At 40.9% G+C, this 18,305-nt stretch overlaps 2 protein-coding genes across 2 annotated transcripts; both read left to right on the top strand.

Moving 5' to 3' along the window:
- The first annotated feature begins 360 nt into the window (after positions 1 to 360).
- On the top strand, positions 361 to 6,055 carry LOC308083700 (riboflavin transporter 2-like). The gene is made up of 4 exons (XM_080426013.1): positions 361 to 569; positions 1,962 to 3,042; positions 4,381 to 4,504; positions 4,899 to 6,055. Exons 2-4 carry the CDS (start codon positions 2,009 to 2,011, stop codon positions 5,109 to 5,111), a joined length of 1,371 nt encoding a protein of 456 aa, XP_080282139.1. The 5' UTR covers positions 361 to 569; positions 1,962 to 2,008; the 3' UTR covers positions 5,112 to 6,055.
- A 2,077-nt stretch (positions 6,056 to 8,132) lies between these two features.
- Positions 8,133 to 14,129, top strand: LOC308083622 (CD209 antigen-like protein 2; the record flags this gene model as incomplete). Its single annotated transcript, XM_080425937.1, has 5 exons — positions 8,133 to 8,348; positions 12,075 to 12,173; positions 13,417 to 13,527; positions 13,637 to 13,770; positions 14,010 to 14,129. Exons 1-5 carry the CDS (start codon positions 8,162 to 8,164, stop codon positions 14,127 to 14,129), a joined length of 651 nt encoding a protein of 216 aa, XP_080282063.1. The 5' UTR covers positions 8,133 to 8,161.
- Between the last annotated feature and the right edge of the window lie 4,176 nt (positions 14,130 to 18,305).

Here is an 18,305-nt window from a genome sequence, read left to right as displayed (position 1 = left end):
GGGGGGGCAGAGCCCAAGGTCACATGTGCTGGTTGGAGGAAGGGGGGAGAACAGGAGGAGCTAGATGTGGTGTATGAGCCCTCCCCCTGCGTCTCCTGCTCCTATGTTTTACTCTGCTCTGCATCAGGCCTGGTGTCACAGGCAGAGGAAGAGCACATGGCCCAAGGATTTTGAACAGAAGCCTCCAATAGCACAACATTAAAGTGTCACAGTGCGCCTGCGTAGTCCCTCCCTGTCTGGGGCATTAAGAACACGGAAGCAGTGTGTATAGCCTGTGTGTGTGTGTGTGTGTGTGTGTGTGTGTGTGTGTGTGTGTGTGTGTGTGTGTGTGTGTGTGTGTGTGTGTGTGTGTGTGTGTGTGTGTGTGTGTGTGTGTGTGTGTGTGTGTGTGTGTGTGTGTGTGTGTGTGTGTGTGTAGAAGGAGGGGGTAGGGAATGTATAATAACACATGACACATGCACTTGCCGGCTGATGAAACGAAAAGAATGGTATTGATCACAATGGTGTGAGAGGTTAGCAGTGTAGGGATGAGGGACGTATAGTCTCTTCCTGACTCCACTCTGAACGAGGTAGGTGACGGTGTCCCCCGGGACTTTGTGTTTTATTGACTAGGAACGTATAGAGCGGCTACAGGGTTGCTATAGTTATCTAAGCACCCACAAGCCTTTTCAAGTCCGTCTGTACCACACGTTGAGCAAGCCTGTCGATTAGGCAATATAATGTAACGTAATGCTGAAATGTAACAGGGAAGGTTATCAAAATGGCTTGGAAATGGCTTCATTTAAAATTTATTTATGTATTTATGTGAAGCACTTTGTGTCTCCCTGCTATACTATACTACTAATAAAACAGACTTGACTTGATTGGAATTAGAGGTAAAACTAATTATGAATATACATTTTAGGCAGGAAAATTTCAGTTTTATCTAACTTCTGTTTCTAAAGAAAGTGATATGCAGCACATAATTTGAGTGTGTCTGGCATTAACATTCAAGTGTGTAAGTGGGTGAAAGGTCCTATGCCAAATAGTATTAGAGATTATAGAAGAAGTGGTGGTGGGTCCCTGGGGGAATAGAGAGAATGAGATAAAGAGGCGGAAGGTCATTTCAAGCTTCATGGGCACATTGTGAACAGCAATGTCAAGTATTCATCAGATCTGTTAGGTAAAACCTGTTCGGCCAAACCTCATGACTCATCATAACTCTTTTTATGCGTTGTCACCATACATGGTATTTAAACATGGCTCTCTTACAAAGCACCAAACGGTTCTTGTGTGAACCGAGCATTGATTCTTAGAAACATTACATTTTTAATGTCTGAAATGTCTGTAACACTTTAGAATAACTATCTCTTATAAATAGTTAATAGATCATTCAAAAACTGTTAAAAAACGGAGGCTGCCGCTGAGAGCTCCAAGAAGCTCCAGAGCAAGCCAGATGTTTGTTAGTGTCGGGGTACCCACCTGCTCTACTGTGCTACGTAACCTTATGTACAGGTTTATGTGTAGGGCATCTGAGTCAGTAAATAACATAATCGCTGTCATAACGGACCCTACACACAGTTCTGTCAGGTTCACCTCTAGACTGTGGAACCATTGGCGCACATGTTTGTATGTCAGAAACTGAACAACGTGGGCTATTTGCTTTTTTATTTTATTTTTTACTTTCTGCTATTTTATTGTGTTGTGTTGCATAATTGTGATATGGATCTCCCTGGGTCTGAAATAAAGATTGAATTGTTAGATATTCAGTTATCAGTTTGTTCATGATTTGTTAACCATTTATGGTTTTAAATCATTAACCAACTATTAATGAACATTTAACAAGTCATTAACAGTTTTTTAATGATCTATTAACTATTTATAAGGGATGGTTCTAAACACATGTTACCAAAATCAGTTTTTAGGTGATGTGCCCATTCTTGTTGTGCATAATCTGAATATGTTCCTTGTTCACGTTTCAGATTGTGTAAATCCGTGTTTGCTGATATCCATCCTTCAAGCCTTCGTCATGTCACTGTTGACCCACGTCCTGGCGTGCCTGTTTGGCATGGGCTCATGGGTGGCCATCAACGGGATGTGGGTCGAGCTGCCCCTGGTCGTACCGGAGATCCCAGAGGGCTGGTACCTGCCCTCCTACCTCACGGTCCTCATCCAGATGGCCAACGTAGGCCCTCTCTTCGTCACCCTCATGCACCGCTTCCGCCCGGGGACGCTGGACGAGCGGCCCGTCATCTACTCCATCGTGGGACTGGGGATTGTTTCCACGTTTCTGCTGGCTTTCTTCTGGAAGCACACGGTGGCAATAGGAGAGACGATGCACAGTGTCCCCCTGCTGGTGTTGAGCTTCCTGCTGTCGGTGGTGGACTGCACCTCCTCTGTGACTTTTCTGCCCTTCATGATGAGGCTGCGTCCTCAGTACCTCACCACGTACTTTGCAGGGGAAGGACTTAGCGGCCTCGTGCCCGCTATGGCCGCTCTGATTCAGGGGGTCGGGGTGGTTCACTGTCAGAACGCTACCGTGGCCGATACGGTCAACAACGGGACACTGGGTAACTCCACTGTGGGCGGTAGCGGGGGGCTACAGGCCGTCTACCAGCCCGCTAACTTCTCCGCCCAGGTGTTCTTCATCTTCCTCAGCGCGATGATGTTTGTGTGCCTAGTGGCCTTCGCCCTTCTCAACCACCACCCGGCCGTGGCTCGGGAGAGGAAGAGCGATCTGTACTTTGGCGGAGATCTGGTCCGGGAGAAGGCGGAGCAAGGGGTGTCTCTGCGTACCCAAAGTGCCGAGCAGAAGCCCATGATCTGTCCGCTGGAGGCGCCCAGGAGGCGTAGCTCTTTCGGGAGGGGGACGTACAGCGGTCCGGAGGTGGTGTTCATCTTTGTTGTGCTAGCCTGGGTCAATGCCCTCACCAACGCTGTGCTGCCCTCGGTGCAGTCCTACTCCTGTCTGCCGTATGGAAACAAGGCCTACCATCTATCCGCCAGCATGGCAGCTGTCGCTAACCCCGTGGCCTGCTGCATTGCCATGTTCGTGCCAGTCAGGTAAGCATTGTCTCTGGTCAGAGCTAGGGGTCATCGCCATGCTGGCTTGTGGTGGACTATTTTTGTCAAAATATATTTTTTTGCCACAGACATACAAAATGAGTGGACAATAATATTACCAGAAACACATATTCTTCTAGCCCTGAATGACCATAACAGGTCTGTAACTCTGAGTGTGTTCAAATGGAACCAAATGGACCCTTACGGGTCAATTTGGTTCCATTTGTACACTCTCAGAGTTATGGAGGTCCTTGCAAATAAAACGTTCGATAACCACTAGTGGACTCCTAATATGCCGTACAGTGTCATACATATTCTGAAGAAAACATTCAGTAATTGGGTCAAAATAAGAACATCATAATGTTTTTTTAAAAGACAAACAACAATTTGCCACGGACAAGACCAAGTCTTTGACACGGACACATTTTTCTGTGTAAGGACATATTAATGACCCCTGGAGCTTACACATCCTTAATGTGCATGCAGCTAATACTGTATTTACTTTCTAATTATTCAGAATAATACTGTTAACTATGAGGTGTTCCCCAGTCTAGTGGCTATTTTAAATAGCTCCAGGTAGGTTCTATAATAAGCCTTGTGGTCCAACACACTTGATGTCCTTGTGTAAAACAAATGCAATGAACACAGTTTTTTTGTCCCAATTTACTATCAACTAAACGCCTCTTTGGCTTCGTTTGTCATCTTTTTGAGTGCAAAGCTGCAAAGTCTTTGTATTACCAGTATCTTATGTAATATTTATAAATTATAATAATAATTTAGTCCCCACTTTTTTGTCACACTTTCCACAGGCCTACATTAAATTTGCCCTCTGCATTTACCCCTTCTAACTGTTAGGAGCATATTGGTGATTCCCCCTAGATGCCTTGAATGCAGCAAACTTTCCATAAAAAAACAAAACTGCGTTCAAAACACTAACAGTAGTCAGACTGTATTGCAGTGTTTTTTTAAAGTTTTGTGCCCAAGGCACACCAATGGGAAAGTTAAAAGCTCAAGATACACCTGTATTCCTCAGCTATTTGAACTATTTAAAAAATGTTTTTCAAAATAGTAAAAAATGCCTAAAATGTTTTGACATACTGTAAGACGTAAGGAAAGATAGGACCCTAAGTACTGATAGTAAATTAAAACAATGCATAACTTTTTGTATAGTTGTATTGCAATAATAATAATGTGTGGTTGTCACGAAATCCCAAGGCACACATGGACTTGCCTCATGGCACACCAGTGTGTTTAGGAACCACTGTGCTACTGCACCTCAAGTATACCTACTGACCATCCTGAAACTGACATGTTTACCTTCTGCATCTTGGTCTCCAGGTCTCTCATCTTCATGGGCCTTCTGACCATCGTTGGGACAGGCTTTGGAGCTTACATCATGGCTATGGCTGCCTTGAGTCCCTGTCCGCTGCTGGTGCACACTGCCTATGGAACTGCAATTATAGTAAGACTTCATTTAATTAGGAAAAGTATTTTTGTATAGTATACACACAGGATTTTAATTGTTATGATGTACCTGGCTATTTGAGGCAAATTTTCAAAAACTTTCAGACATAAAAAATAAACAAATAAGTAAAACAATAAAACAAATAGCAGAAATAGCAGTGTGCTTAGATCGAAGCTGATCGCTATTGTCTTACAGCAAAGACTATATTATGTAGCACTTAAGTGGTTAATGGTTTCTTGACTTGAATAATACGGGTAGCCTACACAGAAGATCACAAAATAAAATGTATATCTGAAGAGCATTTATGGAATGTCCTTTAATTATAAGGTCACCAATAGACCCTAATACATCTAGAATAATATTTGCATTTTTTACCCCTTCTCTGCTGTAGGTAATAGCCTGGATCCTGATGGTCCTGACCCTGTCCTATATAAAGGTGATCATTGGTGTGATTCTGCGGGATGAAGGACACAGTGCCCTTGTGTGGTGTGGGGCAGTAGTGCAGCTTGGCTCCATGCTTGGGGCAATGTCAATGTTTCCACTGGTCAGTGTTTATGGGCTTTTTAAATCAGGTGATCCCTGTAACACCAAGTGCCTAAAGTAGGGACAGAATATTTACTGCACATGCCCACTGGACAAATTATAAACACTACTGATGAATACTGACTATCATTGCTGTTACTCAAAAGTAGCAAAACTAGCAAGAAATATATATATATAAATATAAATATATATATATGCTCACAACACGTCGCAAGGCGCTTGTAAATGAGCTTGTAGATCTGCTATTTTTTGGGATATGAAAAGAGAAAGTGGTTCTGTGGGTTTTTAAAAATATTTAACAAAGTATTAACAAGAGCTTGTGACTAAATAACTACATTGGATCCATTGGAACAGTTTATTTCCTGAAAAGTAACTGTTTTGGACATACAAGATTTCCACCCGACACAGCAATGCATTAGTTCCAATGCATTCAGATTATGTTCAGGACACAGTTTTGTTTTTGTTTTTTAGCAGGGGTTGAGTATGCACCCACTGTAATGTCACTTCAAACGATGTTCTGTATCAGACAGGGTTAGAAGGTTTATCTTTGTTTTTATTTAGATTATGTTATTTATTGAATTGTGAACCAAACAGTGGGGGGAAACTGGGCTGGTTCCCTATGAGTATGAGTGTGTCAAGACCATACTTTTAAAGTCCCAAAGACAATGATCAATTGTATCTTGTTGCTGAAATTGTTACAAAATTAATTGTTACAAAATAAATTGTAAAAAAAAAATTGTTACAAAAACCAAGATTAAAGCAACCTTCTTTTTTCTTTTTACTTGAATGGTGGTTATCAAGTACATCAAATGTTTATGGAATTCTTAGCTTAAGATGTGTTACTGTTTGCTTTGAAATGTGCCTTCTTTTGGACCTCTAGAAATCAAATCCGTAGTTTAGTTTAAGTTTTTTATTTTGTAATGAAATGATATGCTTTGTATGCAGCTAGTTATCTACTGATGTCCTATTATATGAACAATGTAAATAAAATGTTGCTTTACTGTGCTACTGTGCCATGTTTTCCAAATCACAGAAATTCACAAATGACCATAACAGAAATCAAAACATTCCACAAAACAAACAGCAACTCAGAAAATGCAATGTTTTTCAGAATATGGAAAGCTAGTGCTTGATTTATACTTAGTTGCACGCTGGAGTTGTGCACCACAAATAGCAGATCTACAACCTTACAACCAAGGGTCAATGGAATTGTTCTATTGACAAGATCTGTAGGGGCGCAGTGGAGTAACTAAAACATTTTTCCTTCTGGTGAAATATTTTCTTGCATTTTACACAGAAGGTGGGGGCTGAGTCTTTCCACCAAGGAGAGTAGGCTTTCTTTCAACACATTAAAACCGTCTTTGTTTTGGTGAGTAGCAAAAGGGTATTCTTAATTTTCATTAAAGTCAGAGGCTGCGCTATCGGCGGTATGCAGGTAATGGCCGAAATGTCACATAATGTTAAGGAGAACGCCTTCTAACACTATGGACCAGAGCTAGTCAGTAACTATATTCCGGAACCATAGTCAGTAACCATAGTCAGTAACTATAGTCAGGAACCATAGTCAGGAACCATAATTAGGAACCATAGTCAGTAACCATAGTCAGTAACTAGTCAGGAACCATAGTCAGGAACCATAGTCAGGAACCATAGTCAGGAACCATAATCAGGAACCATAGTCAGTAATGAATTTGGAATTTTCAAGGCTAAAATACAAAAGAACAACTCAAAAGCATTAGAAGACACCTGCTGAGGGCCCAAAGGTGCCTTGGTGTGGTGTGCTTGATCGGTTGCCTCTGCTACAGACAGTTTGCAGGTTCAAGTCCTATGCCATCAAGGTACTGGAGGAGCATCAGGGGGGGACTGTGTCCCTCCCCCTGTTTCCGGAGAGGTAATGGTGGAAGGTTATGTCTGAAAGAACTCTGTCCAGATAACATTTTACAGAAGGAAATTCAAAATGCCATCTTGCCCTTCTTGCCCAGTGTGCAAGCATTGTCAGGAGGATGAATGGCATTCAATGATTTAGAATTTCTTTCTACAAAACTGCTGGACAGAGTTCTTTCTAGCTAAAGGGATTTGGCTCTGTGCTGAAAGTCTGATCATTAGACTGCTACACTACCTCTCAGCGATCCACAGCACATGTCTCTCAGTACTGTTGGAGCTTTCTATTGAATTTTAGTCTTCAGTTAGTAAAGTTAAGTTGAAATAGCCTACCTATTTGGTGTTCTTGACTTTGCTCCACGTCCTTTAGATGAATGTACAGTAATGTGAAGTAATAAACACACATACATCATTGCTGGCTGCTTGTTGGCAGTCATCTTTACTGTGTGCCTTCCTTGAACATTCAGCTGCTGTATATGATGTGCTTTTATTTGACTTTTTTCCACTATGGCGCTACAGACCTAATCACTTTCACCTCAGCTGTAGCGCACTGCTATTGTCAGTTGGCAGTGAATTCACCAATGTCATTGCTGAGGAAACGCTGAGCCACCACAGCAGTATGACTTTTCCTGTCATTTGCTTACATTTCCTGTCACATTTTCTCACAATGAGATAAATGGGTGCATGTGCCTGATTGGGCCAACCAGGGAGCAAGGACATGTCCAATTGCATTCATAGGAGAAAGTGTCCTTTTTTATGTCTTAATTATTTCTGTCATTTCTATCTCTCTTACTGAAAGACAGTTGCTCTCCTCCCAGCTCTCATTCAATACAAAGACTGTAGGCTATGTTGTTTTGTTTCCCCTCCTGATAAGTCTGATTTTAATAAAACAAGGGAACTGACATGCTCAACTCAAAAGTCTTCAGAGTATGTGTGCTGACTTTAAAGTGTTGCATAGTTATTTGAGAGTTCTTATTTGCTGTGCTTTTAATTATGCACAACATCAGAAGGAAACAGCATTCGCCCTCTCTCTGTGTTTCTGAGACTTGGGTGTGTGAGGTCGGTGTGGTTTCAAAGCATGGCAAATACATCTATTTCATGCACGTACGCTGTGTGATCTTTCAGTAGTAGTTTCCGTTGAGTCTTTTTAACAGTAGACTAGACTTCCTCTTTTGTGACTTCTGCTCTCCAACAAGTTGTACAACAAATGTAGTTTGAAGATGAACTAGAATGTCTGAGCATGTGTACGCCGTACCAGACCTGACAACGAATGTCAGATATGGCCGAAGAGAGAGGGAACAGGCGATGGAGGAGAGAGGAGAGAGAGAGGAGAGGATAGTAGACATCTATGTCTCTGCAGACGACCTTGACCCTGACCCTGGTACCCAGCAGAACACAACACAAGAGCAGCATGGAGGTAAAACTAAATGCTACGATGATTAATCAACACATCTATGGCTGTTACACCAGAGCAGTGGTGTAGTGGTGTGTCTGAGAGATGTGGCTATACTCTAATTGTATAAAACGGCCCATGCCGTTTGCCATAAAGGAACAGTGTCCTGTATAAGAAAAACAAATACAAATCTGAAACAGAAACATGTACTCTGAGTGCTACCAAAATGATCATATTTGCAGGCCAACTCAATGTGATAGTTTACCAAAAAAATGACAAATAGTCAACTAGTTTCTTAAGTACAGTATAATAATGTTTGCAAAGTCACTTGACTCTTGTGCTGCAGTTAAGGTTTGCTTCATAAACCCCATACTAAAGAGAATTAATTTTACTGAAGGAATGTATTTTGTAATACTGTTGCAGGGGCGTCAATCTGTCTTGAGGCTGGGGGGGGTCCCTCGCGCGCTTCCGCCCCTCGCGCGCGTGCGCGATTTTCTTTTTGCGGTTCTGGGCGGATTGGGTTCGTTTTTATCGCGGTTCTGGGCGGATTGGGTTCTTTTTTTTTCCAGTTTTTGGTTTCTTTATTTTGGTTTTAGGGTTAGGATTAGGAGTTAGGTTAGGGTTATGTTATTTAATTCATATTTTTGCCTGATTTTACCAATTAATTATCACAAAAAACAATTTCTGCCTAATAAAATATTCAAACAAAATGGGTTTATACTAATGTAAAAATGTTGGTTATATGGCGGTTTTAGGGTTAGGTTAGGGTTATGTTATTTTGCCTAATTTTACTGATTTAATATAAAAATACTATTTTAACCCACCACTGGCTGTTTCAAATAATGAGCAGAGCAGAGGAATTGAGCATCAACCATCTACGATTATCAATAGCTACTGTAAACTAAAGTATAACGAATAGAAGGTTTGGCACAGAGGCTTGTGAGTTTTGTTCAGAACATGAAGTTTGCTTTATATTAACTTAGTAAATGTACTCATCACCAGGCAGCCGCACTTGAAGTTGGTTTGTTTCAGGATAGACAGACACTAATAACAAATATAATGAAGCTGAGAAACTTTGGTCAACTTCATTATGTATGTACACGTACAGTAATGTACACGTACTGCAGTCCATTTGGAAACACTGGACCCTACCTGGTCGTAGTGTCACTGTTGCCTGGGCTGGTCCAGGTCCATTGCATTGCTCCTATTATCCCAAAAAAATCCTTTGATCACTGATGACCGACATTCTCCGTGTCCTCCTCTTCACTTCGGTTTTGGTCAAACTACCTATAATTATTCACAACAAATCTTTGGATTTGATGATAACTCCCGTCAGTCCCGTGGTGGTCGTTTGAGTCAGTCAGCGGGGGTCTATCACTTTCTGTTTCTTTTACCTCGGTAGCTTTCACTGTTTTAAAATACTTTCTTAAATATGCACACTTTGCAGCTAGCACAGATAGCTCTTGTATCCTCTCATTATGTTGTTGAGCTCCTGATTATTTTCTTCCCAAATTCGAGTTGTAAACAAACCGGTGAAACCACATGTTGCTGCGTGGTCGAGAACGCTCGTCCCAAAACACACTCGCCCCGGGTATATCCGGCGGCCTCGGTCGTCGAAAAAAATAGGGCAGAGTGTGTTTTTCCTTTAAAATACATCGTGTTTATGAGTGCAGTGCATGATTTCAAAAGTGGGTTCAGATTCTATTAAATAAGTATTTATTATTATAAATTACTTGGGGGGGGTCTGGGGGGGATCCAATCTGACTTGGGGGGGTCCAATCTGAGGCTAGGGGGGACGAAACCCCCCCGTCCCCCCCGGGATTGACGCGCATGTACTGTTGGCTTGATCGCAGCGAAACTGTGCACACACACTCCCTGGATGCCAATTCAGAACCTCTGCCCCAATTTTTTCACATGGGCCTGTTATAGCGCCACCAGGAGGCCGCATTTAGCAAAACACTTTTTTTGACAGTACTCCTACAGATTTTGTCCAAACGTCACGCAAATCGGTACGCAGTATCTCCATAGTCATTAAACGAAACTTTTTTCATATTCCATCCTGATTGGCTAAGAATGGGTTCCAAAGTTTACAGGAGTGCTCCGTTTTGAACAAAATGCCTCAAATCATGAACACAACGTGCAATTTCCGTGAAATTGTGCACGTAGATTCCCACTAGGCCGAGGAAGAAATGCCACTTGAAAATGTTCAAATCAGCCTCATGGTGGCGCTATAACAGGCCGATTCGTGTTTTTACCTAAAACTTTGTACTGTATGTGCGCTCCTTAGATAAGTCTGGTTTTAATAAAAGAAGGGAACTGACATGCTCAACTCAAAAGTCTTCAGAGTATGTGTGCTGACTTAAAAGTGTTGCATAGTTTTTTTAGAGCTATTTGCTGTGCTTTTAATGATGTACAACATCAGAAGGAAACAGCATTCGCCCTCTCTCTTTGTTTCTGAGACTTGGGTGTGTGAGGTGTGGTGTGAGGTGTGGGGGGTGTGTGAGGTGTGGTGTGAGGTGTGGGGTGTGAGGTGTGGTTAGAAATCACAACGTGCAATTTCCGTGAAATTTTGCACGTAGATTCCCACTAGGCCGAGGAAGAAACGCCACTTGAAAATGTTCAAATCAGCCTCATGGTGGCGCTATAACAGGCCGATTCGTGTTTTTACCTAAAACTTTGTATGTGCGCTCCTTAGAGGCCAAGGAAAAACCTTTGCCCTGCATTTTTCACATCTGCCTTTCATAGCGCCACTAGGAGGCCGACTTATATAAAACAAATGTTTTGATATTAATCCTTCAGGTTATCCAAATTTCACGCACAAAGCGGATCTGTTATAGATTTTTCATATTCCATCCTGATAAGATTGACACCTAAAGTTTGCAGGAGTGGCCCGTTTTGAACAAAATGCTGCAAATCATGAACACAGCGTCCGATTGCGGTGAAACTTTGAACACACATTTGCATTACGTTGAGGAACATATGCCACCCTTTGAACATTGCCCTATTATAGTGCCACCAGGAGCCCGATTTTTGCAAAACTATTTTTTTTTATGATATTCCTACTAATGTTGTCCAAACATCACGCAAATCGGAACATATTATCACTTTAGTCAAGTGATCAAGACGGATCCGTCCGATCCTTCCGATTTTTCACATTCCAGCCTGATTGCCGAATTCTGAACATTGCTGGCCCACACTAACCTACCTGACCTGGCGGAGACCTGTGCTCCGAGGAGCACTTTTTCTAGTTTAATCTGTATCCTGTGTGCATTCTCTCTCCTGATTGGATCAAATTGGTATCATTACCTGAAAATGCATTTTCAGAGCTGGAGAGACTGAGAGTTACTGAACAAACACCCTATAGCAACGAGTACTACCAGAATATAGAGCTATTTAACTCTTATTTTAACCAAAATATATCACTTACTCTACCTTAAAAGATACATAATAAAATTATTTTTCTTAATAAAATAAGACAAATGCACGGTATTAGGTTCAAAAGTTTTTACTTAAGAACTGGAGAGACGGGTAGACCTCTGTTACTGTACAAACACTATAGCAAAGATTACTTTCCGAATAGAGCTTTAACTTTTTAACAATTTCGTTTGTTTGTTTTAACAAAAATATAATTTGACGCATTTTTAAGAACATAAATTACTATAAAAGCATCATAACTTGTTAAAAGCTGTCACTTATTCTAAACTTTAAACCCTTTGAAATATCCTCATAGGTTTGTCTTGTGTTTTTCAGCCTCTGAAGAGTTAAAGAAGAATCGCTACAAAGCTGCTACAGTGTTTCTGGGTCTACTCTGTGTAATTCTATTGGCTGGCATCACTGTGGTCATATACAGTGAGTGTCATTCTATAATAAACAGTTGGCCTCATTCACTAAGCATGGGTACGCACAGATTTTGTACATGTAGGTGAACCGCACCTTTCCACCATCAGAGTCTGATTCATACATTTTGTTATAGTATGTTGTGTATTTTTATTTATTTTAAGCAACAGCATCAACACAATTTCTAACTGAAATATAAGGGTGCTATTTTGGGGCAGCTGGATTGGCATGAGGTGTGCCGGAGACAGGCAAATAAAACATTTCTCGAACTGCCTTGTTTTCCAACACATGTGTTTTTGGGGTAATATCATATATATATATATATGATATTAGATTCATTTTAATGCAACCCACGTCACCAACCACTTCATCGTGGATACTCCACCCTTCTCCAGTCTGATAAATACCAAATGTGTCACCACGCCCTGCACACCACGCTGTTGACTGAGCTTCACACTGATTCACCTGTTTCCCCCAAATAACTTAGCCTGGCGTAGCTAGACTATACAAGTAAGACGCGGGAAGCGAACGCTTTCAACTTGCCATCCGGCCTGAAATATGCACAAATGACATGGAATTCTTAGAGATCCCAATAGCTGAACTTGTGTAGATGCTTTTAGATGTGTTATTTTTTACTGTAGCTGCTATATTTCTCTCAGAGGAGTGTAGTGTGTGTGTGTGTGTGTGTGTGTGTGTGTGTGTGTGTGTGTGGGATTTCAGCCACACTGTAGTGCACTCTGGCGCACTCTGGCGGCTGCACACAGGCAGTGCAGGCAGTGCACACAATACTGCACACAGAGACGCAGAGAGAGACACAAGCCGAGCACGGTTTCATAGTAAGCTCCACTTGCGCGGAGGCGCGCCTCCTTCCGCTGCGTTGGCAATCACTGCGTGGATATGAGTCTGGTGCTTCCATGAAGTTTTTTTTCCCAAGGGGCGGGATCAAAACAATGGCCCTCGACGCAATTGGTTAGACCTACAACCAACTACCAATTACAGTCGCCCTTATTCGAATACTGGGCCCTGATTGGTTACCCACGTCTTCTGAAGCAGGAAATGGATTCTCTATGGAGCGGTGCCAGACCCAAATCGCAGAGTGCAATTTTTTTTTGCACACGCAGATTCGTCTGGTCCCAGGCTACAAATAACTCCCTTTGTATCGCTGTCAACTGAAGATTTACTTTTAGAACACAGTTGTGTGTAAAACTAATCAGATTGTTGATTCTACTTCTTGTATATTTTCAATTTATTAAAGACAAAAACAACATGGCTGAACAAAAGGACCAGCGACAGTCCAGTTTTGACCAACTACAGACAAGATATAACAAACTAATTGAAAGAGATGACATCGAAAGGATTCTTTGTGGTCAGTGAGACATCACTGTTTTTATGCATTGTTATATGATGTTGTTCATCATTTGTCATTAATCTGAGCAAATAAAAAACAGTGGCTAACTTTATTATTTTGTTGTTAGAACCACATGGATTTACATTTGGTGGTGGTGTGTGTTATCACATCTTTACTGAGAAGAAAACCTGGGAGGAGAGCCGACATAACTGTATAGACAAACAATCAGATCTGATGACCATAAACAGCAAGGAAAAACAGGTGTGTGTGTGTGTGTGTGTGCAAGGAAAAACAGGTGTGTGTGTGTGTGTGTGTGTGTGTGTGTGTGTGTGTGTGTGTGTGTGTGTGTGTGTGTGTGTGTGTGTGTGTGTGTGTGTGTGTGTGTGTGTGTGTGTGTGTGTGTGTGTGTGTGTGTGTGTGTGTGTGTGTGTGCGCGTGCGTGCGTGCGTGTGATACTATCTACAGTTTGTACTTCAGTAACCAGCAGCGTTTCTGTCCAGGACTTTGTTAACAGAACCGTTAACAGTTTCAACCAGAACATGTGGCTGGGTTTGACTGATAGAGAGGTAGAAGGAGTGTGGAAATGGGTAGATGGAACACCACTGACCACACCAACGTAAGACTTACATTCATTCTTCTATACTCTTCATTTCAACTGTCATTTTAACTGCATTTCACATATTTCATCTTTGCAACTTTTTTCTAAATGATTGAATGTCATTATAAAATACAAACCTACCACATACAAACCTACCACAATGTCGCTAAGACAATTATACCAGTTACTATTCAGTTAACTTGTATCTAATATATATGTCACAGTATGATTGGAAAACGAATTACATTAAAACGTTCAACTTTGTAATCATGTGAAATAAAGTCCGGGTTGGGCACAAGCTAAACCGCTAAGGTGACGGGACTCCTCAGGCCAGGTCTATGAAAACAAGCCCAAAAGAAGCGGCCACATGAGCACTTCAAACCTGGCTATTTTAAAATAGCGACATATAGGTTTGAAAATAGGTTTGAAAATAGGTCCCAGCCAGTGGCTGAAGCTCTCGGTGCTAATATTAGAGCGATGAGCGTGTAGATCGTTTACTCGGGGATTGATACAACGGACACAGCGCTTTATGTGCAATCTCACCACGTGTCTGAAAGTACATTATTTCAAGTATTTCCACGTTGAGAGACGAGACGAGCTGGCCGGGACAAAAAAACGTTTCTCTCTATATGACAGCGAAGGAGGATTGTGTGTGTGTGTGTGTGTGTGTGTGTGTGTGTGTCCATATGTCCTCTTTTACCCGGACATGTCCTATCACACTTCAAATCATTGGTTCTCAAACGTTTTTGTTTCAAGGACTCACAAATGAAACAAAATGGACCCATAAGGGTTCATTTGGTTCCATTTGTACACTCTACAGTTACATACCTGTAAAGGGTGCATTTGGAACCCCCTCAAGGAACCCTGAATCCCACTTTTGAGAACCACTGCTTTAACTAATACATACTAGGGGTGTGCCGATACGATATTGGGCTCAAAACTTCGATACGATTTCGATACGATACGATACACACTTTTTGTCTCCGCCGTAGGTGGAGAGTATGTTTTCGCTTCGTCCCGCCGTGTGTGAGCAAACATTGTTAGCCAAGCTAACATTGGTCAAGCTCCACGTGACACGTGTCAATATGTTGACACCAATGCCTTTGATTGGCTAGAGGGACGCATGACGAAATAGAATCCTATAAATAGGTGTGTCACTTCAAAAAGCCTCTACTTTTTGAAGTGAGGTAAGACAGGATCAATCAGTCTTGATTGGAACAGTACCTTCCAGTCCAAATCACCCGTCCGTGCGTGTGTGTGTCCCTTTGAGAACACCTAACATTGGTCAAGCAAAGGCGCAGAAGGCCAAAGCTAAGAAAGCATACTCATCTACAACAGTAACACAGAAGAGGACTATAGAGTTGAATTGATCCCACAACAACAAGGCCGAAGTCTTAATACTGTAACAATTGGCCACCTTGATCAAATTATGTAGCACTAGAGAAAACTGACATAGATCAAACACACCAATCAACTGCTGAAACTGTTCAAGACAACAACGAAGATGAAGAAGACAGACAAGTATTTGAACAAACCAGTCAATTACGACCACTCCCATATGACACATTGCTTCAAGAAGAACATTCTTTAGATGCAAACACTACATATTCAGTCGCCCCTGCAGAACACCAAAAACCACGCACATTCTACCAACAGTACCTTGCAGTACAAATCACCCGTCCGTGCGTGTGTGTGTTCCTCTGAGAACACCTAACATTGGTCAGTTTTACGTGACATCACAATATGTAATATAAATATATAAATAGGAGGCTGAGATCACACAATGTAACTAACTCCCATTATGCAAACTAAAGAAGCAGCAAATGAGCATCTGAAACCTGATGAAGACGCAAAGGCGCAGAAGGCCAAGGTCTGCTGGCGGAGACTTGTGCTCCGAGGAGCACATTTTCTAGTTTATTATGAAAATATATGGGGGAGAAAAAAAGCAAATGTGCAAACAAATAATTCTGTTTTTGCATTATTCAGACATGCAAACTTGTAGCTTTTCAGCTACAATAGCCGTTTTGAATCCAAATAGGGCAATAGTGTGACACCTGACCTGAAAAAAAAACAACATGTTGTCACCCTTTTCACCTCGGGGCTGTTTGCATGCCTGATTATTATTATTGTAAAAAATATATATATATATATATTTCTTTTCCCCAAAACGATACATATCGTCACGAAAACGTATCGCGATATATCGCGGGACTATATATCGGCACACCCCTAATACATACGTAACTAATATAGAGCAAATTTTAGTGAACTTAGGAGTATGTGACATATGTTTATGGATGGAAGATGGGTCGATATACCATGTTCCGACAAGAACGGTTGGATCTGTGAAAGAGTTATCTAGTGAAATCTTTACAGTCTTCTTCTTCTTGCAGGCTATTTCTTATCTGTTTCCATCTGCTTCTGTTCTCTGCGTATGTCACAGTCTTTGAGTGAAATGCATTATCTAGCTGGTGTGTTGGTACAGCTGCATGTTGCCAAATATTTGGACAAATTGTACTTTGATGCTTTGGCAATATTGTTGTTGAAATGTTCATGCCAATAAAACCCTTTCAATTGAATTGAATTGAATTGAATTGAATCTCAACCTTTTGTTCATCACTCCAAAACTTAAATCGAGACAGATGAAAACACCACAGGTATGCTGGAGGAACTGTGATGAGGAGGAAGCAAATCATTATCATATTTTCTGGGGTTGTTCGGGAATTCACACATACTGGAATGATGTCTTGGAGAAAATACAGGAGATTCTAGGTATACAAATATTAAAGTCCTGTCTATTGTTGTACCTGGGAGACTTACCAGAGGAAATCTCAGGAAGTGACAGATATCTTATGAAAATATTCATGGCTGCAGGGAAAAAAGCCATTACTCGTAAATGGCTACAGACGGAATCTCCATCTGCGAAAGATTGGCTTCAGGTAGTCTCTGAGATTTATGACATGGAGAGGATGACTGCTAACTTGAGGATGAAGAAAGAGATATTTGAGAACAAATGGGGGAAATGGATTGATTATGAGCGACAAGAGGTCTAGGGAATAGGATAGTTATTTCAAATAAATATGTTTTTGGTCTTGATACAATACTTAACCCATGACATACATACTCATATACTGTATATACACAACGCATGACTTCTTAAATATATATATGTTCATATATGTGTATATATGGTTATTTCTTTCTGATGATCGAGGGAGAAGGTACTATGTGTGAGATGATATGAATGAAAATGTTTGTAAGAATTGAACGAGTTAAAACCTTTTGAACAACTTTTTTTTTTTTCTTCAGTTTTCATGTACTATCATTTAATAACATTGAACAGCACCTGTACCCTCCTTCTATTTTATTTTATTATTATATAAGATGATGTTTGGCAACATGTGTGATGTCTATTGTTTGTTTGTCTTTTTGTTTTATATGTTTGTGTTTTTGAAAACTTAATAAAATTTAAGTGAAAAAAAAAAAGAATCTCAACCTTTTGAGAAGTGAGAACCAAAACGCCCAGTGCTCCCCTATCCAATATCCAGGTCCCTTACCAGCTCCTACAAATTGGAATTTAGTTTTAACTCTGAAACATAATTTTTATTTATGATTCTGTATTGCATATATAATTTTGAAAATATCTCATTGTATGCCAAACAAACTTATATTAAACTGGAGTATATTAACCTACTTCCCAGGAAGAAAAAAACTAATTGGAAGTATAATTGTATAGCATTGTTTTTTCGTTTTTTGTTTGTGTGAATCCTAACTGTACCAATACATCTCAAGTTAAAATCATGACCACGGTTATTATTTCCCATGTATACACAAAGTCCAAATCCATTGTATTTGTCAACATACTATTGCATTTTTTGGAAGAGAGAAGAGAGAGAGAGGGAGGAGAGGAGAGGATAGTAGATATCTATGTCTCTGCAGACGACTTTGACCCTGACCTTGGTACACTGCAGGATGCTCTACAGCAGAACATAGCACAACAGCAAAATGGAGGTAAAACTAAATGCTACAATGATTAACCAACATACTGTATGGATGTTACGCAAGAGCAGTGGTGTAGTTTCTGATAGATGTGCCTATTCTCTTATTATACAAAACTATTTCAAGTTGGCATGATCTCTGAATGCTAACAAAAATGATCATGTGTAGGTCAACTTCAAGTGATAGTTTACTCAATTGT

The sequence above is a fragment of the Gymnoscopelus braueri genome (genome assembly GCF_963280865.1).
Source record: "Gymnoscopelus braueri genome assembly, chromosome: 4".
Classification (NCBI taxonomy): Eukaryota; Metazoa; Chordata; class Actinopteri; order Myctophiformes; family Myctophidae; genus Gymnoscopelus; species Gymnoscopelus braueri.
The sequence above is the reverse complement of the archived record's forward strand: the minus strand, read 5'-3'. Positions and strand labels throughout refer to the sequence as shown.

Bases quoted from the DNA above. Each gene is read 5' to 3' on its own strand.
- LOC308083700 (XM_080426013.1), top strand. From the start codon at position 2,009: ATGTCACTGTTGACCCACGTCCTGGCGTGCCTGTTTGGCATGGGCTCA. The intron at 3,043-4,380 runs GTAAGCATTGTC...CTTGGTCTCCAG, and splicing joins GCCATGTTCGTGCCAGTCAG to GTCTCTCATCTTCATGGGCC. The intron at 4,505-4,898 runs GTAAGACTTCAT...TCTCTGCTGTAG, and splicing joins CCTATGGAACTGCAATTATA to GTAATAGCCTGGATCCTGAT.